We start from the raw sequence: 26,047 nt of genomic DNA, 5'->3' as shown, positions 1-26,047 counted from the left end.
GCCGGAACTAGGATGGACGGTGACAAGAAGAATGAAGGTTCTGTGGTCTGCACTGGGGGGCTGGATGGAGTGGAAGAGTTGGGAGAGTGAAGGGTTGAGGATGACAGTGGGTTTCTGGCTGGGACAACTTAGGGAAGGGGTACCATCTACTGGAAGAGAAGGAAGAGTAGGTTTTGTGAGACACAGTGAACTCAGTTTGGTTACGTTAAAGGATGAGATGGTTCGGGAACACCAGGAAAAATGTCTGGTAATAGCTGTGTGTACAGAACCGGAGCTTAGGAGCCAGCTTAGGGCCTCAGGATAGAGATTGGAGAATTCATCAAGGCAAAAAAAGAAATCAAAACCATGGCAATGGATGAGCTTCCCTGACCTCCATCTCCCCCCTTAGAATGTCAGACAGTTCTCAGTTGAGACTGCAAAAGGCTTGGTTAAGTTGGAAAAGAATGAGAATGTCTCCTGCAAGCAAAACTGAGATGTCTCGGCATTGCATTTATTATGAAAGATGGAGGCATAGTCATTTCTTTTTTTCAAAGGTGTCTATAATCAAAACAGGGCCATACTCTATTGACTTTTAAAATTAAAAAGTAAATTTTCCCAACCCTTTTCTGCATTTTAAAATTAGTTTGCCCAGCTATATTTAGAAGTCAGATTACAGCTTCCCCAAAAGCACCTTTTATTTTGAAAAATAAGCTAGTAAAATGCCTATGCATGTGTGTTATGTCAGTTTGAATACCATCTGCTTTTGATGGAGGTCAGGCATTCTGCTGGTCTGGTCCAGCTTGAGTCTAGGGCTGGGGAGAAGTAGCAGGGGCCAAAGGCAATCTCCATCCCTGGTGTAACCCAGGCAGGGGAAGGGGTTGTGCAGGAGCTCCCGGTGGAGAGCAAAGTGTTTTTCGTATTCTACCTTGAACTGAACTAGATGATATCCCTGGAGGATGCCTACAGCATCAGGGGACATGCCTCTGGGTGACCCAGTGGCTAGTGAGAGGACCTGGGATGGCATTTCCAAGTAGGGACTTGTCCAGAGAACTCAGATTCCATATCTTTATCATCAGTCCAGAGTCAACAGTCCCTGCTGGCTCCCCTGGTCACCTCTGACCTCTCACCTCTTACATGGCCAACTCCCCCATGTCCCTGGTGGCCAGACTCTGGAACAGAGCCTGCAGTAGTAGCCTTTAAGCTGAACATGAAGGCACACCATCGTGAGGAACTCCCATGCTTCCTCCCTGGGCGACCGATTTTGGTTGTTTCTGTCACTGTTTCGGATTTGTGGTGTTTGGCCTTGGATTCACATCCCACAAATATGCGAGACTGTTGATGACTATCGCATCTTAATGACAGGCTCTGACCCTTCCTACAGGGCCCTATAAAATGTCTTTATAAGTACTGGAAGTAGTCATTTGATGAAGTGTCTACAACTTAGCTGTATAAAATTATTTGTAGAATGGTTTTATTTTTGTGTAAATATGAGTGTCTTGAAGATCGGGAAGATAAAGTGTTGGAATGGGAGTTAAGACAGGCTCTCCTCCATTTAAGAGTGTATTTCCACCTTTAAGTGGTTGAAGCAGGAGTTTTATACAAAATGTCCTTTTCTTCCATCAACAAATGTCATCCATTGATCTGATACACATTTATTGAGAATTTTGTTCGTCACTGAAGGAAATTTAAAGGAAGGATAAGGAGTCGTATGTGTCTTTAGAGAGACATTACAAGTAAGGATTGTGGTATTTGTTCAACAGTATTTGTTGTGAGCCTACTCTATGTTATAAACTGTTGTTGGCATTGCGGACATAGCAGTGAAATGAAAAGACAAAACCCTCTGTCTTCAAGGAGTTCGTATTCAAGGAAAGGGTCAAAGAAGAAATAAGCATAGAAGATGGTGATGAGTGCTATATAGAGAAAAGGAATTAAGGTCGAATGCTCAGGGGAGGTGAGAAAACAAGTTACACTATCAAGAAGGAAAGGTTCACGGATGAGCTGGATTTTAAGCACAATTTTGAAGACAGAGAGATTTTGAAGGAATCCAAGTTTGACTAGGGGAGAGGGACAGGTCACTGAGAGAGGAGCAGGAGGATGAAGGTGACAACCGTGTGAGCAGAGGCCATAGTCACCTTGGTGGATTAACAGAGTTACAGTGAAAAGTCAACCATGGCAAGAAGATAGCCTTGCTGTTGGAAATTCACAATTCAGTTCAACAGGTATTTATTGGAAATACTTATAAAATGTAAACTCCAGGGGCAGGAACCTTGCGCATTTTCCTGATCATTCTATCTCCAATGTCTACAACAGTGCCTGTCTCGTAGAAGGCATTAAGCAAATTACTTGTTAAGTGAATGAATAACGGGAGAGAATGTCGTGTTAAGGCTGGTGAAACCAAATGATGAAGGGCCTTGAATGACAAGGTGATGAGCTTGAACTTGATCTTATCAGCAACAAAAAGATCATGTACAACACATATCTTGGCCGATCTCACTATTACGAGGTTCCCTCATCCCCTTGAAAAACCTCCCCTGCCTTTGGTTGTTTCTGGGAATTTTCCCTCATGGCTTCCACTGCTTTCTGTCCCATCCCCTTGGATGTGACCAGATGACGTCTTCCATAGCACCTTAGGCCCTAGATGTGTGTGTGTGAAGCCCCCACGTTGCCAAGGAGCATGGGTACCCTGGAGCCACCAGCAGCCTGGACCACAGAAGAGCAAATGCCATTCCCACTCGGTGTGACTCACTGTCATTGGGCCTCAGAGTGTCACACATGCCTCTACACAGGTGTGTCTCATGACAACAGCCCTGGGATTTCTCCTCCCAGCCCTTCTTTCCCTCCAGAAGACACAGATCTCCAGGATGGATATCAGGATGTTTTCCCTAAAACCTAACCTAGGACCTCGGGTTCCCCCCTTTCAATCTGCCCTCTTCCCTTCTGGCCATCTCCCCACAAGTTTCTTTAATCATCCCTCCTGGCACAGACTTGGGTATCGTTTTTGACAGTTTTGGTTTTCCAAAAGAAAACCATTGGAGTGCTTATTAGACACTCTGGAGAATGAGACTGTCAAAGAAAACAAGTAAACAAGACGACTTACAGGGTATGAAATGGGTGAATGGATCAAAAGATAACAAACTTCCAGTTATAAAACAAATCAGTCCTGGGAATAGAACGTGCAGCATGGTAACTATAGTTAATAATACAGTAGCATATTTGCAATTTGCTAAGAGGGTAGATCTTAAACATCCTCATCACAAGAAAAAGGAAAAAGAAAAATTTTTTGAAAGAAATCGTACACTCACAGGTGTAGGCTTGAGGATAGCTCTTCTTTACACTGGGTGGTAGGAGAAAGCTTTTGTAGAGATGATAAGAAGATGCTTCTAATGTGAGACTCATGAAACAATGGTGACCTTAATGAAAAAAGGCAAAGTTGGGAAAATAAGTTGGTTTATGAAAGGAGATTGCTTTTGAGGAAACAACCTACAAAAGAACACGTGACTTAATTACTATCGTTTTCCTGAATCAAAATATATTCTGTTAAGTAAAGGAGAAAAAAATCTTGCAATCTGTTGAAATCGTTTGAATTATGTATTCATTTCAAAAGGAAACAGGCAACACAAAGAGCTCTTCTAGGGAAATGTACATGGTGGGTCGAGTGCACCTGGGTCAGAGTCATTCTTTCCCGAGTCATCGTGGGTTTGGGGGCCTCACATGCACGTTCTGGGAGACACAGTCCTCTTTGCTAAAAGGAGAAATACTGTTTGGGGCTTCGGTAACTGGAGAGAGGAACTCTTTGAAGAGCTTTACTTCGAGCAGCTTGGACTCCTCCAGGATAAAATCCCTGATTCTGCAGAATGACACTTGACCAGCCAGAAAGGTCCCATGAAGAATGTCTCCCACTTGCAGAAGTATGAGGTATGAGAAAATGTCTCCCCAACCAACCTTTTTCCCCACCATGGTTGGAAGAAGCAGTGGTTTTTGACAACAGTAACCATAGGCTGATATACCTCAGTCCCCAGAAAAAGAGAAAAGGGGCAGTGCTCCCATCCTCCACTGGGGCCCCACAGTGCTCCAGATTTGTTCTGTTCAATGCTATATACCCAGCAAACAATGTGCCTCTCTTCCCCTGCTCACTACACCCTCCCACACCATCCTTCCTCACCTTGATTACTATTCAAGTTTCCCTCCAGAAAGTTCAGAAAAGACCCAACATATTAACTCTCTCCAGGGAGCAATCAGATGACTGCCCTCAGAGGCACAAGATGAGAGCTGTGCTATTTCAAGTCCCAGTTAACTAGGAGAAGAAAAGAGCAGGTCCTTCTAAAGAGGTGTAAACTGGCATCCTCTTACCATGTTCGTAAGCTGGATGCTCTTATCAGGACATATGGGCTAAGTGACGTGCCCCAGCCAGAGGTTCAGCTTTTGCTCAGTAGCTGGGAGGCAGGCTCCGCCATCTTTTGCGTCTCCAAGACCACTGTGTGCAGCTGACAAAAGCTGAATTCCTGTTCCCAGGAAAATCTCTGTTTATACACAGACTGTATTTCATTTCATGGGAAGTCTATCCATGAATCTTGGGTTGAGAGCCTAGGGTTCTAGTCTGCAGTTAATCCGGTCAGCATTCTTAGAGATTTCTGACCACCATTCCAGGGAGCTAACCTAAATATTCTTGTCTGGCTGAAAATTGCCCAAGGGTGGCCCCTGGATAAACCTCAGGAGGGCTCAGGCAAGTCACTGTGACACAGGAATACCAGCAGCGAAACATGGAGGCGTCTGGTAGACTCCAGGATGACAATAAACTTGGGTCTGTCTGTGCTCGTACTCTGATTCCAACAGCTTTTCTCTGGAATTACATCAATGGGACAGAACTTTTTTCCTGGCCAGAAGATGCCAACTGATCTGGCCTGAATACTGCTTGGCACTGGAGCTCCTTGGCCTGGGGAACTGGCCACCTATTTGTGTAACAGCTTGTGTGTCTCCCCTGTTCATTAGAGGTATACCGGCCACATTGGACTGGTACCAGACATGTGAAGAGACTACTGGTTGGACAAAGAGAAACGATTAAGGGTTATTGTCTCCTATGGTCACATAGCATTAGCTTCTGCTTTGGAGTCCGTATTTTTTTTTAAATTGTAGTCATTTAAACTCCAGTCTTCAGAATGTGATACCCTTCAGATAAGCCCTTCCAGGATCATCACCCACTGCTCTTTTTCCCCAGTGTTTGAACAGTACAACTTTTTAAAATGATGTAGTTATTGATGATACTACTCTCCTCCCCCTTCTTTCTCATCATCTCTGCAGAACCTGTTGTCATCCTGTGACAACAGCTAGACATATTGCCATTAACACTTCCCAGCCATTCTGGGGTTGCCACATGGTGCACAAGGTCAGGAGCAGAAATGGGGGAAGCAGAGCAGAGTCTGGGTCTCATTCTGACTGGACCACAGATGAGCAGATGATTTTGTGGGAACCACTTTCCCTTCCCATCTGTACTACCTTCATCTGCATAGGACAGGTTGACAGTGCCTGCTAGGTTTCTGCCACTCTTCACACCCTAGCATTCTGTGACTCCAGCTAATTAGGGTTTGTCATAACCCAATGTCTCTCAAGGTTGTCATTAAGATGTCAAGTTTTCAGGTAGGTGAAACGAAGCTTAGAAGCTGGGAGGTTAGAACCCAGAAGACTGACTCTGCTTCTATACTGAGTCCCCGATTCTGCAAGAGCTGAACTGAAGAGGAACCTTCTATTACCAGTGCTGGGTTGGAATTTGACAACTCCATTTTTATTCTCACTGTGTCTTAGAGTGAACTGGAACACTGGTGGAGAAAACTCACTTAGGAGACCAACATTGGCCGGAAAATGGTTTTCTTTGTATTGGGGGCGTTGAGAGCAAATTTTGCTATAACTTTGTAGCTAAAATGTGACTCTAGTGGCACAGCCTTCACTAAGATGGTCCCCAGTGTCCACCATCATAAGCCTACAGATAAGCCCTAGATCAGAAACAAAAAGTCAAATGCTTCCAATGGAGGGGACATCAAGTGATGAGACTTAAGTGGCATCCCTCAAACACATCAGTTTCAATTTCTCATTGGAATCTAGGGACCCTGACAACGGAAGCCAAGATTTTGACTCTCCAAGGGTGAAGATGTTGATGGTGTTCATGGATACATTCATGCTCTGCCCATCTCAGTCTGGCCAAGTTTTAGTCGATCAGGGAGTTTGGAGGGTCCTGAAAAGAAGAGTCAGAAATTCTGCAGCAGGATCAAATCGTGGAGGAAAACTCAGTGAAGGGAAGAGTCCCCAGGGCCTTGGGGATTTTCCAAAGCTCAAGAATTAAATGAGGCAAATTTCATATGCAAAGGATGACCGGGCCTGCAGGGCGAGGGGTTCCCGGGAATTAAGCCAGAAGCTATTTGCTCCTCTTGAAGCAGAGTCTGGACAGAAGTTGTTGAAGAGCACAACATACCTACGGTGACAAGAACAATAGGAGACCTTATGCTTCTGTGGATAATTCAAAAGTCTGGCTCTTCCTGTGAAGCATGGGGAGAAAAACTAGAGTGTTAGACACCAGGTGATGCAGTACGGAAAAATAAAATAGTGTAATAACAGCCCAGAGAAAAGCAGCGGTTTGAGCAGAAACTGGGCCGAAGAAAAAAGAAAGACAACAGGAGGAAGGCAGGGGCAGGAAGAGAAATAAGAGCTATGACCCAGGCAGAGCAGAAACCAGGCCACACTGTGAAGCAGAGTCGTGCGGAGGACCATTCATTCATTCGGTAGGTCATTCAAAGAATTGGCTATTCATTCAGCAAAAATTAGAAGGATGCCTTTGAGATGCCAGCAGTGTGCTGGGTCCTGGAGCTCCATGAGCAAGCAAAACTGACATGGTACCGGCTCAGAGGGAGTTTACAACCTAGTGACTGGGTCTGAGGTGCCCATCCCTAAGCCAGGCAGGTTCAACCCTGGCGCTCCACGCCACGATGGGTGGACGACAGAGAGAAGCATGGTCCGGCTGCTTTCCTAGTCTAAAAAACACCATCGTCATCAAGAAGAGAGGGATCTGAGAAGAAAGTGAGGTTGGGAATAGAAGTTGTGAGGAGTTCAGAGAAGATGGTGCCTGAGTGGAAAGATTTGGGCAGGGAAGTGGATACCGAGATGAGCACACCCTGATCGAGACCAGGAAGCAACAACTCTTTTCCAAGCCTGATCCCAGCTCAATCTTCTCTTCCTAGGAGAGGAAAAATGAAGGGAAGGAAGATATTTAAAGATGTGAATAATATAAATAAGGATGGAAACAGCCTTGTGCTGTCTTTTCTTAACTTTTGGAAAGCCTCTGGAAGAAGCACAGTTATGAGTCTCTCTCTTAACCCCAGCTGGGAGCTGCCAAGAGAGAATCACCCCCAAGGGAGGATGGACACAGTGGGCAGGAGAAATAGGTCCCATGATCCGCCCCTGTGGCCTCATCAGATTGGGAGTGGGCAGATCATGCTAGGTTTAAACACGTCTAGGTGCTGTCACACACCTGGTGGGATAAACCAAGTGGTTTCATTTATGGGAAAGCCTCTGGCCAGAAGACTCTCCCATTCACTATCTGAAAAGGCAAAAATCTAGAGATTTGCTTGCATTAGCAACACAGTACTCCTGCAGGGTTAAAGCTGGACTATCTGACTTTCAAATCTTAGTGTAAATTCATTTTAACCATCTCCTTTCTCACCCTCTACCTCAGCTGCAGTGAGGAAATGGGTGTCTTGAGCAGGGCACAACAACAGGAAGGCCAGAGTGACCTGGCGCTGCGTCGGCCAGACCTGGCATTAAGGGGGCCTCGAAGCAGAGAAGAGAAATGGGAGGAAAGGGACTGAAAGGAAATGTTGAGATGTCTGAATGCAGAACGGGGCTCTGTGAGCACAGAGAGTGTCCCTGAAGGAATTATGGGAAATTCCAAGGATCCCTAATCACCTCACTAGCATTCACATTCAGAATTCATGTGGTTTTTTTTTCTTTTTCTTTTAATTTAAGCTCTTCAAGTAAGGGAAATACACTTCCCTCTCTAGCTGATTTACAGAATAGAGAAATTCCAAGACAAGGTAACTTGGGGCATGCCCTGCTCATATATTTTTGTTAAGCCTGAGCCAGGTCTGCCTTGTGAAGCAGGTTCCCTTAATCCTGTCACTGTTCCTATCAGGAAGAAATACTGGACAACATACAGGCATCAGAATGAAGATGAACTTTTTCTGGAACTGACGACATTCACACAAAACCACCATTCATGTTGGTATTGGTTGCTTTCTTCACCTCTCTGCTTGAGTTTGAAAAACCATCTTTCCAATTTAACACCCCCACCTGTACACCTCCTCATTCTCTACACACCATCCTCATTCCCTAGAGATGTATTATTCTAATGTATTTTGAGACTCGATAAAGGAACAAAGGCCCCAAAGTCAGACTTCCCAATTACAAATCCCAGCCCTCCCAGTTACCATCTGCTGAGTGACTTTGGTTGAATTATTCAATCTCATTAAACCAGTTTCTTCATCTGTAAAATGGGGATGTTGATACGAATCATATAACTTTTAAAAAATTTTATTGGAGTCTCGTTGATTTACAGTGTTGTTCGTTTCTGCTGTACAGCAAAGTGCATCCGTTATACATATACATCTATCCACTCTTTTTTTTAGATTCTCTTCCCATATAGGTCATTACAGAGTATTGAGTAGAGTTCCCTGTGCTATACAGTAGGAATCATGTACCTCTTGATGTTACTAATGATGATCAAATTGTATGTAAAGTATTTAGCCTGTTCCAAACCAGACATTCCATATGAGTAACTTATAATTATAGGAAAATGTTAAAAGCTTTGGAGCTAAAGAATAATACTTTCTCACTTAACATCATCATCATCTGCGTGTGTGTGTGTGTGTTTTAATTTCTTTGAGACACACTGAATTTATCAGGGAGTGTGTTTCAGAGAGAAAAAAAATGCTCTCATTAATCACTGTACCATTTTGCCTTCTCTGGCTCTGCAATATTTAACTTTACTCTTTGTTTATATTTATGAGAGTCTCTGCAAAATTTCAGGGCATTGCTTGCCAGAGTAGATTTTTAAGCCTACCCATCAGTTTTTCATGACTCTGATGGGTCTCTAGAGCAGAGACAAAAAGAAAGACATAAAATCAAGACCTTTATTCGGCTGAAGCAAAAGAAAAAAGTTGTGCAGAGAATACAGAACACTGGGTTTGGAGTTCTATATCTCTTTATCCATCACTATGTTAGTACTGTAGCTATTAAGTTTGTGACAGCCCCTTTAATCATCATTTTTTTAACTTGGAAATTGAATAATTGAATAAAATAACCTCTAAGACAGTTCCTGCTTTAGGGTTCCATGCTTTTGCCATTCTGCTTCCAAGAGCTATGAGATGGTGACCACATAAGATGTAAAGACGCCTGAAACTTGATCCCTGCCGCGTAAATTAGCAGATTTCACCTAAATCACCTAAAATAGGGGAAGAGGACAGGAAAGAGCATTTTAGACATCTGGACCCAACTTAAGAGAACAAAAAAAATGAGCAATGATCTGGGGAAAACGTTGTAGTGAGTCTTCTTAGAGTGGAAGTATTAATGTTAGAAATCTAGAGTAGGTTTAGCACTGTGGAGGAGCCTGCATGTCAAGCTATTGACAAGCATTTTGTTGCTACTGGAGTATTTTGAGCAGACAGGTATACTGTAATGTCAAAAGGCATCATCAAAGGAAAATTGTTCCAAGGCATCATCAAAGGAAAATAATCAAAAATCACTGGCCAAAGTTGGCCAAGTCAGTATTTTATAAATTTGGGATTCTCATTAAAATATACGACTCCAATATTCAGGAGAGAAAGAATTCATAATTATTTAGGCTGTGCCTGTATGATACTGCATCAAAGAACAAAGGGAACATTCAGGTAACCCTATTTTATTATGAATTTTTGAATGGATTTCAACGTATTTTTAAATTCAGGAAAAATAATTTGCTTATGTAGACTCAGCCTAAATTTCACGTTTTCATTTTTTAAAGCTTTATAGTGGACACCAAGTAATGTTTTATCACTAAGAACCAGCACAGCCCTAACCCTTTGGGTCTTTTCCCTTAAATAATATTGCACATGTGGACCAAGTGAGAATGGCCTTTGAGGATATTACCAAGGGGTTCCTAGGGGACAGTCAGTCAAACGTGAAAACTCAAATGCATTGGGAATCATTTGAAACTTTTTAAAGATATAATAAGGTGTTTATTTGTTGGTTTGCTTTACTTTCCTAGCCAGTTGGCCCATTGGCTTGCAAATAACATGTATGAATCTGTGTGTTTTCTTCCAGGGTCTTTCTTTCCTGATTTCAGGCCCTCAGAAACAGTTTTTAAAATAGCATTTTGGCTCGGATACCTAAACAGCTGCATCAACCCCATTATATACCCATGCTCCAGTCAAGAGTTTAAAAAGGCCTTTCAGAATGTCTTGAGAATCCAGTGTCTGCACCGAAGGCAGTCTTCCAAACATGCCCTGGGCTATACTCTGCACGCACCCAGCCACGCCCTGGAGGGGCAGCACAAGGACCTGGTGCGCATTCCAGTGGGATCCGGAGAGACGTTCTATAAGATCTCCAAGACGGATGGGGTCTGTGAATGGAAATTTTTCTCTTCCCTGCCCCGTGGATCTGCCAGGATTACAGTGCCCAAAGACCAATCAGCCTGCACCACTGCCCGGGTGAGAAGTAAAAGCTTTTTGCAGGTCTGCTGCTGCATGGGGCTCTCGACACCCAGCCATGGAGAGAATCATCAAATTCCAACCATTAAGATCCATACCATCTCCCTCAGTGAAAATGGGGAGGAAGTCTAGAGGACAGGAAGGATCAGGACAGGGGCATGATCTTAGGCACCCACTCCACTTCCTACTGGGAAGGCCAGTTCACATTTTGTGGGTGATGAGACAGGACCATTAAACCAGGGACCATCTGGGAGTGGGCTGGGGAGGAGACCCGACTCTTGGGCAGTGGGTAGGGCTTAGGGAAGAGGGAGGGTGTCACACAACCATCCCGTTCACAATGATGATAAACAGCATCTCCTTGAGGCTGATGCTCTCTGGGTCATCCTCTGAGCCCGCTTTCCATGTCTGGCCCTTTCAACGAAAAACACCATGGGAAACAGAATTTCATACACAATCCAAAAGACTATAAATATAGGATTATGATTTCATCATGAATATTTTGAGCATGCACTCTAAGTTTGGAGCTATTTCTTGATGGAGTGAGGGGATTTTATTTCCAGGCTAAACTTACTGAGAACCACTTTGGGTTTTTACGGGGAGAGGGCCTGGAGAGGAAGAGACTTAAGATGGTGGCCGGTATCCAGACACGTTATTTTTAGAGCAAGTTTTAAACTCCACCATTCCTGACACATCCAGCTTCTCGGCTTGGGTGAAACTTGACAGTGAGAGTTACCTTTGGCTACAATGTGACTGCTTCTGATTCCCTAAGGATGAGAGTGAGGGGCACTCATTATGTCTCTGATATAATGGAGGTATATCATCTCCACTTGGGTCTAGAAAGAGTCAGGGAAAGATGGCTTTTCCTAATGGAACACAGTAAAGATGAGGGTCAATGTTTCAACTTAACTTCTAGGGACAGAATTCCATTAAGTGGCTCAAAGATCGGGTGGAAGAAGGCTTCTTGTGTAACGTATTTAAAGATCAAGAGGTTGGGTTGGGGTATGCTAATTTCATGCTAAGATAGAGGCTGCAAAATTACTCCACAGCCTTTTCAACGTGGCCTAGGGAAAGGCTTTTCTTGGCAAATCACTTACCTTTTCCAGAACTCCGTTATGAAAAACCAGAGCTTCTAATACTTTGAAAGGCACATCACGACTCCCATTTTTTCTCAGCTGCTTCACTACTGCATAATGAGTGAAGTCCACAGTCCCCGGGGCACATGGGACATGTTGGAATGAGTCTGATGATCCAGAACTTTGAAAGATACACACGCTTAGCTTGGGAGGATGCTTTCTGGTCACCAAAAACCCATCAGAAACAGAAGTTTGCAAACGGTTTTGGACAGAAGCCTGTTTATGCTGATAAAAGATCCAATCGTCCGTTTATTTAATCTATCCCTACTCTTTACAAGAACTTGGGGAACACACTGTTTTTTGCTTTATGTATACCAAATTTCGGTCAACCTTAATAATTCTGTATATTACAAAGATACAGATGGTGACTATATGTAAAAATTAAAATATTTTCACATTCCACAATAAGAATTTAAAAGAAGATTTATGTTTTTGAAATAATTCTTGACTAGAATCACTGGTCTTTAACTCCTGACCATTTCTGTGGCCTTCTTCCCCTATTGGGGGTAATTCCCTCTAAGAATTTCAAGGCAGATTGTAGCCATTATTTAACCTTCACAGCAAAGGTAGTGTCCCCATCATCCTTTCCTTCTTTTCTTGCAGCAAAATGATAATTTCCTGAAATCTCTCTAAAAGGCTAATTTCTCTGCATAGTGCCCTGGAAGGTATGCTCGCGTGTGGATTTGAGTTTGGTTGTTGGTCGTGTATTGACCTAGAATGTTACTGCTTTCTCAGCCCTTTCTGGAAAGTGTCTCATGGTTGACCAGATAGACACTGTGCCTTGTGCTCGTAACTTGGATTCTGGCAGTAGATGTTGGCTGGATTTTTAGACTCTTCTGGTCTGTTTGTATGTCTCCTGACAGCTCTTCCAGATGTAGGTGTCCTATTATGCCTGTAGGCATCAGGGAAGGACTTGACTGTGCAAGCCTCACTTCAGTTTCAGTGTTGAGAAGAACTTCTTTTAGGATCTGAATTTTTAAATCTTACCAGGCTCCCCCTTACAGGAAGTGTGTCCCCATGAAAAGAAGCGTAATAGCTTTTCTTCAGCAGAACATGGCCCCATATTTGAGATGTTCTTTAAACACGTCTACAGACAAATTTAAATTTTAGATACTAGAAAGCTTAGGATCGCCGGAAAGCTAGCTTTAATGCCACTTCTAATCAAAATAAACAACTCGAGGCCTTCCCTGGTGGCGCAGTGGTTGAGAGTCCGCCTGCCGATGCAGGGGACGCGGGTTCGTGCCCCGGTGAGGGAAGATCCCACATGCCGCGGAGCGGCTGCGCCCGTGAGCCATGGCCGCTGAGCCTGCGCGTCCGGAGCCTGTGCTCCGCAACGGGAGAGGCCACAACAGTGAGAGGCCTGCGTACCGCAAAACAAAACAAAAAAAATAAACAACTCGAAAATCTTTCGGTCATCAGATAAAAGCCATGACAATTGTATTCACGTAAAACTATCCATAAATAATTGTCTGCTACACCCTTCTCTATACCCACTCCCTCCAGGGAGGCAAACTTTAACATTTTTTTCCTTTCCCATGACATGATATTAGGTATAAACATGCCAATTTTACAAGAAATTGATAATGTCACCCAAGACTTAGTCCAAAGCGGGATAAACAATGTATGAGTTATATTTTTACTCATCCACAAAAATCTCTGTACCTTTGAGCATGCCAAAAGCTCTCTAAAATTGTCACAGTTAAATAAATGATCGTCATATTTATACTCACATGTTTACTGCTTCTATTTGGAGTTTGAAGAACATACCCAGAGTAACAGTGGTCAAAATATCTTCTCTAATGTGTTATAAAAAGCAGTTGCTTTGGGATTGTCTAAACATCACCAAAAATCAACTTGACATTGTGGGATAGGTGAAATTTGAGTTTCTCCTGCAATTCAAATTGCACGCCTTAAGAGAGACCTTGAATCTCTCTACTCAAGAATCTCCCCAGACCTTTGCAGGGATTTCAGAAAAGCACTTTACGCGTCAGGTTTTCTTCCTTTTACCTCCCTTTTGTCTCATTTAAAGACCGCTTCTGCCTGTTATCACTTGGGATCTGCTAACACTCCCCAAGATATTAACGTTCCTAACGCTCTAAGCCACCTACTTGGATTGGTCCATCCGTAGTAGACAGTGATGTTTGGGTAAATAAATATTTTCTTAAGGCTTTCTGGTTAGGTGCTACTGTATGCCAGGCATTGGCAGAGCCCTTGGCACCCACTGCCTCTAAATGTCATAGCAATTCCATTCTTCTTCTTTGACAGATAAAAAATGCGATAGTTAAATGTGACTAAGGACTCACCCAAGGCCAAGGAGGAACCATGATTCGACCCGAGGTCTTCCAAACCCTAGAGCCTGCATGAGGGGAGAATGGCCTGGAATGTTCTTCAGGCTTTGCATGAAGGACAAATGATATCAAACTGGGTGAAGATGGACATGTAAGAGAATGCAGAAGAGGCTGGCTTGGCGTAGAACAGCCAACACAGTCGTGGATGCAAAACGCATTGTGCAGCGTGTTGAAGTTATTGGCGCGCAGCCACCGTTCATCAGCACACTTTCAGGAAGCATATCCCTATTTAAAATAAATAAAAAGCAAATGCAGTATCACTTACATTCACCTGTACTCCAAAAAAAAGGGTATTTCTGAGTTGGAGAGAGAGAAGGAATTATAGCTATTTCACCAGGAATTACACAAAGCCCAGAGAATGTGTCAAATATGTGAATTTCGTATCTGTCACCATGAGGAAATGGTTCAGAATGCTGGTCTTCAAGTAGCCAGAGACCTTGGCAATCTTTGAAAATGAAGAATCAGTTGGCAGCTATGTCTGCTTCTTAGATGACATCCTCTTGTTCCTGGATTTCACAAAGGAAAGCTTTAAGTCCTGAATGTCTCAGCTACTCCCATCCCTCAAAGTGAACCATCACACAGACCTTCTGGCCCAATAAGTTTCACAGTTATGGCCTGGGAGTGATAACTTGTTAGGAACTATCTGCTTGGGCAGGGAATTATTCTCTCTTTAATCAAAGCTGCTTAATCACAGCTTGACAAACATTCTCACTTGCTTCTGGGGCTGCTTCTGCTCAGATCCTCTTGCCAAAAGAGACGCTGCCTCTGTGTCTGAGTACTTGTTGACTTAATTAAGAGCTCTGCTTGTCAGCAAAGGGAGAAGGGAGCCCAAGCACATGGAAAGTAAATTCTTCAAGCAAAACCAGGGAGACTAAAAAGAAGACAGCGGTGGTAAATATGGAGGCATCCGAGGTATGCTCACTTGTTACTCTGATTTCTTTTTACACTACTAGGACTTTTAACCATGAAACTACCTGCACACAGCTCCGGTCGAGCCCGGTTGGAACACTGTTGGCCCCATGCTCCTTGTCTACAAACTGCTGTGGAGCAGGGCTGAGCCCAGGCTGCTGTGGGGTCCGCCGTCTTCAAAACGCAATGGCAGCAATGGCCTCTGGTCCTCCGAAGTTCCTGCAAGATGAGTGTTGTGGGTTTGGGCTGGCGAAAGCCAGCTGGGATTTGAGCAGAGGACACCAGCCCTTGCCAGTGATCCCATCAGCATTACCTCTTTCATACTTCCCCACACCCAAATGTCATGGGGTTGAGGATGGACCTTGTCTGTTCTGTATAGGAAAATGTCACTTCTTTGCTACTGCAACATGGACTACTGAGTCTCCCGCCTAAAAGGAAGGTCATGACGTTGGAAGGGGGCTGTTGAGGAGGAAGAAGATTCACTGTGGACATTGCTTGGAGCTGTTCGATAATGCGTTGCAGCAACTGATAAACGAGGAACTTCCCTAAAGCTGATGCTTATTCATTTCCAAAGACAAAACAGTTGTCTTTCTAATACTTGTGGCTCAGGAGTTACTACAATACTTTCCCTCCATTTCACAGTCAACGTTGCACGTTGTGAGCTGGAAATGATTATTGCGAAACTGTAAGAAATACATAATTAGGTTAAAAAAAAAATCTAAGAGCAAATTAATACTATATTTGGCAGGGAAAAAAATAATGAAGGCACTGACCTATTAAAAAACCTGAGGGGCTTCCCTGGTGGCACAGTGGTTGAGAGTCCGCCTGCCGACGCAGGGGACACGGATTCGTGCCCCGGTCCGGGAAGATCCCACGTGCCGCGGAGCGGCTGGGCCCGTGAGCCATGGCCGCTGGGCCTGCGCGTCCGAAGCCTGCTCCGCAACGCGAGAGGCCACAACAGTGAGAGGCCCGCGTACCACAAAAATAAAAAACAAAACACAAACAAGCAAAAAAACCCTGAATATAGTAGTTTCATTCCGATGTGATAGAAAAGAAGCTACAGAAAATCCCGACATGAGTTTAATATTTTCTTCTATTTATTTAATATTTCATATGGGTCCAAAGTAGTTTTGCCTATCTCGAGTTATCCCTGTGAGGCAGAAAGAGAAGGAAGGAATTATTATCTTTACCTAGCATGTGAAAAAACAAGGGGAAAGATGACGTGAGGTTTAAGGATTTCTTTGAATATCTTCAAATCCAGCCTCTGACTTCTTTTTCCATGATGCTCTCAATATCCCCAAGGTCCACTGCGTTTCTCGAGACTCTGACATTCACATTTCACTCACTCACCTCTTGAACCGTATTTTCAGCTCTATTTGTACCTTCTCTCCTGCTGTATCTCTGCCAGCGGCTGGGCTGATCAAGATTGTTCTAGGGGCTGAGGTGCATATTTGTCTAGGGTTCTCTCACTGACTAAAAGACAAGCAGATGTAGTCTGTTTATCCCTAGATAGGCAGCAAGAGCTAAGGAAATAAGCAAGGTGGGGGGCTCTTGGGTTGCTCATCGGGGTGACATGTAAGGCAAAGCCAGCAGTGATTGACACCTTAAGGACTTCAGGAAAGGTCCCAGAGAGAGAGTTTCGGGAATGTTTGTTTTACAGTGAGCCTGAGAACTGTATACACCCCGATCATCACCATCAACAAGCTGTTCACTTCTTCTCTTGCACCAGGCGCTGCACTTGGCACAAAAAAATACAGAAAGGCACAGACAGTCCCCAGCTTATGATCTGGGTGTGTTCCAAGCTCATCTGTTGCATTTTTCCAAGAGGCATTGTTCTAAACGGGGACAGGGAAGCATGTTCCCAGATGAACCAAAAAATAAAAATCTATTTAACGTCCACCAGGGATTGGTCAACTTTTTCTGCAAATGGCTGATAGTAGATATTTTAGGCAGTGTTGGCCATACGGTCTATTACACACTCTTCTTTGTTTGAATTTTTTTTTTTTTTTGACAACCCTCTAAAAATGTAGAAACCATTCTTAGTTCACAGGCTATACCAAAAAATAGGCCATGGGCCAGATTTAGCCCATGGGCCACAATTTACCATCCTTGATCTCTGCTATTACTAGTTAACAGTGTAGTACAAATAATGCTAAGCAGTGGATTTAGGTGTTCAACATACAAGCTTTGTTTTTTTTAATATTCCATTGCCACATCTGCACTTGACTACATTAACATTCCCGAACTGTATGAGTTGTTAGGTCAAGTGACAAGTTCACGTTCAGGGCTGGCTCCTGCCCCATATGACCTGCCCACCGAAAAGATAACTTTAGTATGTCATTGTGATTTTCGATCCCCCCTCCCACTGCTGTATTCTGCAGAACAAGCAAGTCAGCAGAAGCCCAGGGGGCATCCACGGGGGTCTTTCAGCCCTTCCCCTCATTGGCAAAATGCCCCAGCACAATCTGGCCAACTTTGACAGAAGCAACAGCCAATCAGAGCCATCTGACCAAGGTCGATGTGAAATCCCTCCCAGCCCCATGGAGCCTGCTGAAGGGAGGTCCCCAGAGGCTTTAGGGGCCACACTTGGCTCCTTGGGAAGGCCTTCTCACAGCAGCGCAGGCAGCCGGGCATCTGAGGGTCTGCCCTGGAGCTCATGAGGACCTGGGGTTCAGAGGAGGTGCCAGACGGGAGGACAGCAGCCAAAAGACCGGTGCTAGTTACTAGCAGGCACTCTCCTCCGCCTCCTTCTCTTGCTCTTCTCTTCCTTTTTGTTTAAGTCTGAAACGACCTAACTAGCCTCGAAATGGCGTTACTATGGGGAACATATTTAGACCTCCCCTGGGATGACGGAGCCATATTTCTCTGAGCTGGGCGCTTTGTGGGCGGGGCTTCCTCCCCGGCCCCTCCCAGTTCTGATGGGCAGTCAAGCGAGGAAGGCTGTCCCAGCTGGGAACAACGTGTGCCGTTCCCTTGGCCCAGGACCGGGTGTGCACGGGGCTGAGAGATGAGACTCCGCTGGGGTGGGGCATGGGATGGGGGGAGGGGCAGACCTGATCGGGAAGGACCTGGGAGTGTCGAGACCAGTTAGTAATAACACCACTGCCCGTCGTGGGCACAGAAGGGAAGGCTCTGGGGCAGGCGCTGTGTGGCAGCTTCCCTTCCCTCCTCCCGGCCCTGTCTGTCTTCACCATCTCCTTCCCTGCCTTCCCGTCTCCTTTCTCATCCCTTCCTCTCTCTCCATCCTTCCGCCCTCCCTCTCTTGCCAAGCTTACAAGCAGTGGTGATGCTGGGGTAGGTGCCCTTGCTCCAGAGGGGGCCAGTTCCCACGGGGTTCAGTGCTGACAGCTTGGGGCTTCCCTCAGCTGCTCTGTCCCCTCCCACGGCAGGTCCGTGCCCTCAAGTGAGTCCAGGGCAAGAGACACTCCTCCCCCGCCCACTGCCGGTTCAGAGTGCAGGTGAGGCCTCCACAAGGACCCTTACCCTCTACCCGGATTGCTGTCTTTGTCTTCTTATACTATTAGTTCCAAATGAAGGCTACAAACACCACGTGCAGTCACATCTCAGAAGAGAGTCAGGAGTGGTATCTATTACCTCCCCCAAGATGTGCGTTTCTCCTTTTACCAACTGCCACCTCTCACTCTCAGACAGTTCGGAAGTCTTTAGGGACCCTGCAAAGTCCCCTTCTCTTTCTCTTCTTCAACTTTCGTCTCTTGCCTTTGTGGTTGCTGCTGCTTTTCCTTTCACTTCCCTCTCAGGTGTGCCTCAGGGCCTCTGAGGCCTTGATTAATCTTGTAAACTTGGTTTCATGTTAGCATGAAGCAACGATTTTTCCCCCAGAAGAAATACTGTAGGCAAAACTCAACTGGGTGCAAGGTGTTCCTTCTTTTCTGGTGCTGCTGTGCCCCGTCTCTATCCCACCAGCCCATTTGGTCCTGGACCTTGTTCCTGGACTCCTCCTATTCTTTCATCATATCCTTGCACCGGGAGACTTTCTACTGCAAGCAAAGGGTCCTCTCCTACCAAACGTGCTCCTGCTTTTGCTGAGGCAGGTCCTAGCATTTGTAATCCCTCCGTCTGCTCAGACCATCATAACAAAGCACCACACACTGAGTGGCTTAAACAGCATTAGTCTATTCTCTCACAGTCTACAGGCTGGAAGTCAAAGACCAAAGTGTCGGCAGGGTTCGTTCTTCTGAGGCCCCTCTCCTTGACTTACAGACAGCCACCTTCTCCCTGTGTCTGCACACGGCCTTCCCTCTGTGTGTCTGTGCCCTAATATCTCCTCTCTTTAGGAGGACACCAGTCCTGTTGGATCAGAGCCCACGCCAATGACCTCATTTGACTGCAGTTACCTCTTTAAAGACCCTGTCTCCAAATACAGTCACATTCTGCAGTACTAGGAGTAGGATTTCAACATACAAAATTTAGGGGCGCCACAATTCAGCCCGTAACACTCCCCTTCCCTCTGTCTTCTTTCTGCCCATAAAAATTCTTCCCCAATTCTTTTCCCAAATCAGGAGTTCAAATGCAGCCCTTCCTGATCAGCCTCTCCAAGTTCCTACAGCAATTGTCTATAAAATATATTTAACTACTTGTGCACTTTATTGTGACCTTTCTGTTGCTTTTTAAAATCTATAACTTTTTTCACTTTAAAACGTACTTTACACTCTACCTATATAGGTTTCGTCTTCTCAACTAGATGAAAACTCTTGGAGGACAGGAAGTGTCATATGGCTTCATATTCCCACAGCAGTCCTCAGCACCTGGGTGGTCATCTCTGAGAACTGGGACCCCCCATAAGCAGGCAAGGAGAAAGCAAGGGACCACTAATTCAAGCACTAGTTACAGGTATCTTGGGAACACCAGATGCTCCACCAGGAAGGCTCGGGTAATAGCTGATGATAATTGATGACAAGAGGCTTCTGGTTCTAATCAGGGTTCAGAACCCAGCAGTGGGCAATCCCAGGCTAGTGATGACTGTCTCCAGACCCACAGGCACGGAATCCCTCCCCAGAGCCATCAATGAACGGAACAGACTCTAGACCCCGAGAGAAGGTGAGACAGAGCAAGATGGGATCAAGAACCAAAGCCAGGGAATTTGCTGGTGATCCAGTGGTTAGGACTCTGTGCTTTCACTGCCAAGGGCACAGGTTCGATCCCTGGTCAGGGAATTCAGACCCCACACGCCTTGTGGCCAAAAAAAAAAAGAACCGAAGGCAGAACTCAGTCCTGGGAGTTGGGTCACTGAGGAGCACGTGGGAGGCTGTGATCACCACGGGGCCCCCATCCCAGCAGTGGGTGAGTGCTATTTCAATGACGCCTGCCCTGCATCAGGGTTAGCTTGGAAAATGGGTGCCAACCAGCCTCCGGTTAGTTTTTACTCTGCTTTGTCTCACAGCCTAAGAGTCGAGGAAAGGAAAGTACACTGACCTGACTGGATATGAGGATGCAGACAGCCATTGCCTGCTCAGAGGCCTTTTCATTCAGACCTTCTGAAGACCACCTCCCACTCTCACTGCCCACACCCTTAGTGACTGTAGTGGTACAATCTCAGCTGCTGTAGCTCCTGCGTCTTGGGTCCCGCTGCCCATTCAGTGTGGCATTACAGTACCTTGGCCTGGTCCCATTTCTGTTTCATCAACCCCCCCCAAGCCCCTCACTGTAGACAAATTTATTACCTACATGGTGCTTCCCTGACAGCTGTAGAGAGATGCCTTCTCTTCTGCCTGGATTTTGCTGAGAAGCACGAGCATTTAACCTCATTTGGAAGAATCAGCGAAGCATCTGTTGTCATGCTTTCTGGATGAAGGACAATGCCACTTCGGTTCCCGTCCCCCCGTCTCCTCCCCAGAGACTCTCATATTGGAAGTGTGCCTGGTTCCACAGTATCTATCACAAGGGAACACGGTTTTGTCTAGAGTAATGTGGTGTACCAGCTTCAATCCAATCTAGAAATTACAGGAGGAAAAATCACGTGAAAAGGCGGGTCCTACAAAAGCATTAAGTGTATTTAAGCCAAACCATCCCAAAATAGGTTTGAATGTGTGTTGCAAGGGCTTATTGATGTATCCAGTAAAAACTACCTTTTCCTCCCCACTCTGGTCCCCATGCCTTTTGCTAAACCCAGCCTTACCTTAATAGTGAAAAAATTTTAGCTCTGCAGCTTGGCTAATTGAAGTCTCAAGGGTGGGAAGGCCCTGGGCGTATTAATCAAAAGCTGAGCATCAGTATAAATGCATCTTAGCTCCAGCGTCCTCCCCACGCAGGCCCCGTGTCATAGCAGAGGTGACAGTGGTTGTAAAGAGCTGGGAAAGAGGGAGCACTGCTGACTGGGTAGATGAATGAGCAGATTTAATAAAAAATAAGGATGCTCAAATTCAATCTGATAAGTAGGAAGGCTGTTAAAAAGCAGGCTGATGAAGTATTTTTAAGAGCAAAACAAGCAAGGATTACAAATATTTACATAACAAGTGATTGCGAGTTTTCTACGTACTTTCATAACGGAGTTAAACATTTATTAGGGAGTCACTGAAGAAAACAGTGGGGTCCCCTTCTTGTCTCCATTCCTAAGAGCTCCCCTGACCCTCTGCCTCTTTATTCCAAACGTCGCGTACAACCTTGATCCCTAAACTTCAGCACACGAGAGCTGCCATCCTGCAACAGAAATTTTGCTTCAGCTTGTAAAGCCTGAGTCAAAACACATGCTTTCTTCATCAGATGTGGAGGGAAGAAAATAGCTACTTTTGTCTCTGGGGTATTACAAGCCATAAGCAATCCATTCTCCAGTATTACCACACCTACTTAACCCAATATTGCAGACAATGAAACGAGTCTGCTCCATACAAGGCGCTGTGATGGAATATGTAGAGATAAATTCTGAAGAGGAAAAATTACATTTTTCCAGCATCTGCTATGTGCCAAGCCCTCTGCACGTGTTTGATATGGTAAGATACAAATTTTTACAGTCGCGTTACCAAAGAAATATTTTCACAGGGAACCACCACAGTGATATGGGTGTGAGAAGAATAAAAACAGTAAAATCATAAGGGAGTTCAGGAAAAAGAGAAAGACTGGAAAAAGTTGAGCTCTCTGTGCACCTTTTTCTGGGGTTCACCTGTGCGGGCGGGCACCCAGTTTGTTGAACCCTTGGCCTGATTTTACCCCATAGCCCATCATAGGAGGGGAACTGGTGGATTCCGTAAGCAGGGGCCTGGGAGCCACAAGGCCTGGGCTTAATTTCAAGCCCCAACTCTGCACCTAACTGAGTGACCCTGGACAAGTCATGTGACCTCTCTTGGCCCCTCGGTCTTCCTCATCTGTGAAATGGGTAAGCAAATGAAATGGTGGAGGTGAAAACACCTCCTGTGCTGATAAAACGTATGAAATCACAGTAGGCCCCCGATAATTGCTAGGCCTCTTTCCCTGTCCTTTGCCCTCACAAGTGTTATATAAATAAAACATTATTATAAATTAGATCACCTTTACGGTATCTTAAAGCACTGAAAACTCCACGTGCAGGAAAAGATGGAATAAGTCTTTCCATTTCCTTTGTTCTTCATCCTAGTTCAGGTTGGTCCTTTCTAGATGTTGGTCATCACCAGTTCAAGACACTAGTGACTCTTTCACTAGAAAGGAAGTCACAGAATAGGTGTTTTACCATTGCCCTGGGTGCCGTCATTCCTACATTTAGTGTGCTGGCCACCAAAATCCAAGTTTCAGTTACTTCTCCACACCCCCATCCCTGACACCTTCCACGATCCTATTTTCTTCTGGTTGGAAATATCCCCACCAGAACATTTTGTTTTAAATTTTAAAAGTCAGACTCACTGTGCTACTTTGAGGCTTTCCACCCAGCTTTCAAATTACAGACGACCCAGAACAAGAGTACCCAGTGCTGGTGTTTATAATCCTTCTCACACTGACGACTTTCTTGGCAAATAGGAAGTATTTTGTTATCATCACTGTTCTGTGAAAGACAGTCTATAGGATGCAGTCATTACATAAAAGATGTGTATGTGCCTACATAACCAATGTTACAAGAAAGAGAAGTAATTTTGACCTGTGGAAGACAGCAGAGCAATTGAAGTAAAGCTTGGGTCTAAAATCGTCTCAGGAAATAGGGCTGGACACCACCTGGGCTGGGAACTGTCAGAAGTAAGTGTTTACAAGACAAAATAGCAAATTCCAGTCATGACCCTCGGGCAGTTTAGATTTCAGCCGGAATTAAAACCCACATCATGGGAGCACCAACTCATAGTCTTAGCTCTAATTTCAAGTTCTGCTCGTGACAGGCTCGGCATTTCCGTGGACCCCTTTAAATGATCTCCAGGACCCTTCTGGGTAAGTGGCTTGATAGGCGAGTCCACGCTGCAAGCTCAGCTCACCACGACTCAGTCTGCCCAGGGCAGTCAGCTGGACTCAAAAGGCGGTGTTTGGCCGGGGAGCTGCCACCATCTCCCTGCCAAATGGCCTCTCGTGACTCAGAATCTCAAACTTGTTTTAAACAGAGGGGAAAAGTCACTTTCAGGGATGAGGTTCTTGGCCCAACTCTGCTTCGTAGAAACACAGTCTATGTCTATATCGGTGTTCTGGGTCTTTGAAGCAGCTGCTGATTTGTGGCAGGGGTGAGTGGATTGGTGTTGGCCCAAATTAAGAGTTTTCCATCCTTTCAGTGCTGGGAGATGGAAAACAGAGCATCACCTCAGAGGAAGCAGAATGCAACGGGGCTGCGAACAGGGAAATAAGCGTGGGCTTCGATTTACAAAGAACCAAAGTCTGAACTTGTACAAATGAAGACATGGGTTTGGAGTAAGAATTCTTACTCTACAGGAGGATAAAATTTTCATCAATTTGATGCATAACTTTAGTATATTGAGTATTAATGTAATTCATTAAAGGTTAATCTGCCTTGTTTTTTGAGGGGGCATACATCCATTACATGAAGCCAGCTTCACGTTCATGAGTGTGGTCCTTACCGCCCATTGAAGGGGAGGGTGGGTCTCCATCCCAACCACCTTTCCTGCTAGCCGCTGTCTTTTGAATCCACCTAGGAGCTTGTACGTCTTCCCTGCCACGTGGATTTCCTTCTTTATCCAGCATTTATCTGACTAAGGCACAAACCTTGCAGATTACTCTTGTCAGTGCTGGGACAACAGTGATTTAGGAAATGACTTTGAATGTAAAGAGAATGAAGAACACAGATTTGAGGAACAATAGCTCAGCGTTTTGAGAGTCAGCTTAGTACAACTCCCCCTGTTCTGTTCTGAAAAGGTAAACACTGAAGTTCCTTTTGTGTCCCTCAAATTCTAGCACATCGATAAGCAGAAGTCATACTGCAAAACAAAATCACCTTCCTGCAAAGGAAGCTGCCTTTGCACATGCAGCTCCTTCCCTCATGTATCTGTTCTGTCATATCCGGTGAGGCACCTGTGGTCTGTGGAGAGTCCAGGCAAATCAGCGAGAGCAGACAGTGGTAAGCGCTAGAGCACGAGCATTCACGTGGTACCATGGGAGTTTGGTAGAAGCCTTCTCAAAAGTAGTGACCTCTTGGTGGGATCCTGGAGGACAAAGTGGGATTGGGAACCGCGAGAGTTGTTCCAAGCAAGGAAGGGATGCACCCGTGCAAAAGCCGAGGGGCTGTGATCCCCAGGCATGTGCTGGGCTGCCTCTTCCTCCAGTGGGCCAGGGCCAGTGGAAGTCAGCCTTGCTTATCATGGCGGCCAAATCCCCAGCCCTCACGTCCTCTGCAGGCAAACCACGCTGGCTGTTCTTCTCACTCTTCTTTTAAGCCAAGGAAGAACCAAGGATGAGCCAATAAATCACGAGTCTGGGGCCTTTCATACCAGAGCTCCTGCGTCTGGCGTGGCTGAAGGACCTTATTTTCTCAGTCTTCTGATTATCTTAGGTCTCAAGGCTTAGCGCAGCATTACAGGGGGATGGTTAAACAGAAGAAAACAAGTCTAGTTCTCGTCGTGCAAATAAACATTTGCTTGAACATGAAGTAGCTAATCCGTTAGAATAACCAAACACTTTGTTAGTCTTAACGAGCAAATCTTAGATGATGCAATTAATGTTTTTAAAAAGGGAGGAATTGTTTTTAGCAAGAAAATGGCCATGCAATACGTTTTCAAAGAGTTTTTCCTACCAAAAAAATGCAGAAAATAATTGGATCACTACAGTACCCCCGGAGGCTGCCTTTCCCACCGTCCATCAGTGAAGGGTGGGTATCTTATGCTGGCTGTATCAGGGCACATTATTATTGAAGGGTGCCTAGGGTTTTGTTCCACACCCAGTGCAGCAGAGGTGTTGGGAGAAACTGAAACGGAAATGAAGGGCTTGGAGCTGCACTTTTACAATCAAGCAGCCATGAGGAGGGACTTGACTTTCTGGGACTAAGGAAAACAAATCTGGAGGTTCCTTCTGTCTATGAAAATAAATCTGAGTTTTAGTAAATAAAGCTGATGCCATTTAAGCATGAACCCCGGGACATTCCCAGCTTACTGCAGCTTTATGGCTTGTCGCCTCATTAGATCTGTTCAAAACACAAACTCGGCATTTCCACAGCGCCAGGGAAGCAAGTGTGAGCTGACGGGCTGAGTTGAGCTGCTATGGTTTTCCTATAACCCCTACTATTGCCGTGACAAATAAGATCCCCACGAGGTGTGAGTTCCACTACGCGCTGCTCGCGTACACGTCCATCTTCTCCAGGTTTGCTATTTGGTCGGTTGAGTTGATCTCACCGACCTTTCCCGCCATGTAACAAAGTTCGTCTGAATCATGCTGGGAGTTCGGTCTGTGCTCTGTGCTACAGGAGGGAGGATTCTCTCTGATGTCAGATAAACATGCTCACGTGTGTGAATTGTTATACTTGAATTCGTTGCACCATTGTGTGTGGATGCATGTGTATGACTCCCAGGCTGACTACAACGGCTTCTAAAGCATTTAATTC

At 45.2% G+C, this 26,047-nt stretch overlaps 1 protein-coding gene across 1 annotated transcript in view; it reads left to right on the top strand.

Moving 5' to 3' along the window:
• Positions 1-10,838, top strand: part of ADRA1A (adrenoceptor alpha 1A) — a gene marked incomplete at both ends in the record, with an annotated part of 81,958 nt that extends 71,120 nt beyond the window's left edge. The window contains one exon of the mRNA XM_082842716.1: positions 10,321-10,838. Within this exon, the coding sequence (XP_082698842.1) occupies positions 10,321-10,838 (518 nt within the window). The remainder of the gene's footprint in view (positions 1-10,320) is intronic.
• Between the last annotated feature and the right edge of the window lie 15,209 nt (positions 10,839-26,047).

This window comes from Leucopleurus acutus, assembly GCF_964270905.1.
Source record: "Leucopleurus acutus genome assembly, chromosome: 7".
Lineage (NCBI taxonomy): Eukaryota > Metazoa > Chordata > Mammalia > Artiodactyla > Delphinidae > Leucopleurus > Leucopleurus acutus.
The sequence above is the reverse complement of the archived record's forward strand: the minus strand, read 5'-3'. Positions and strand labels throughout refer to the sequence as shown.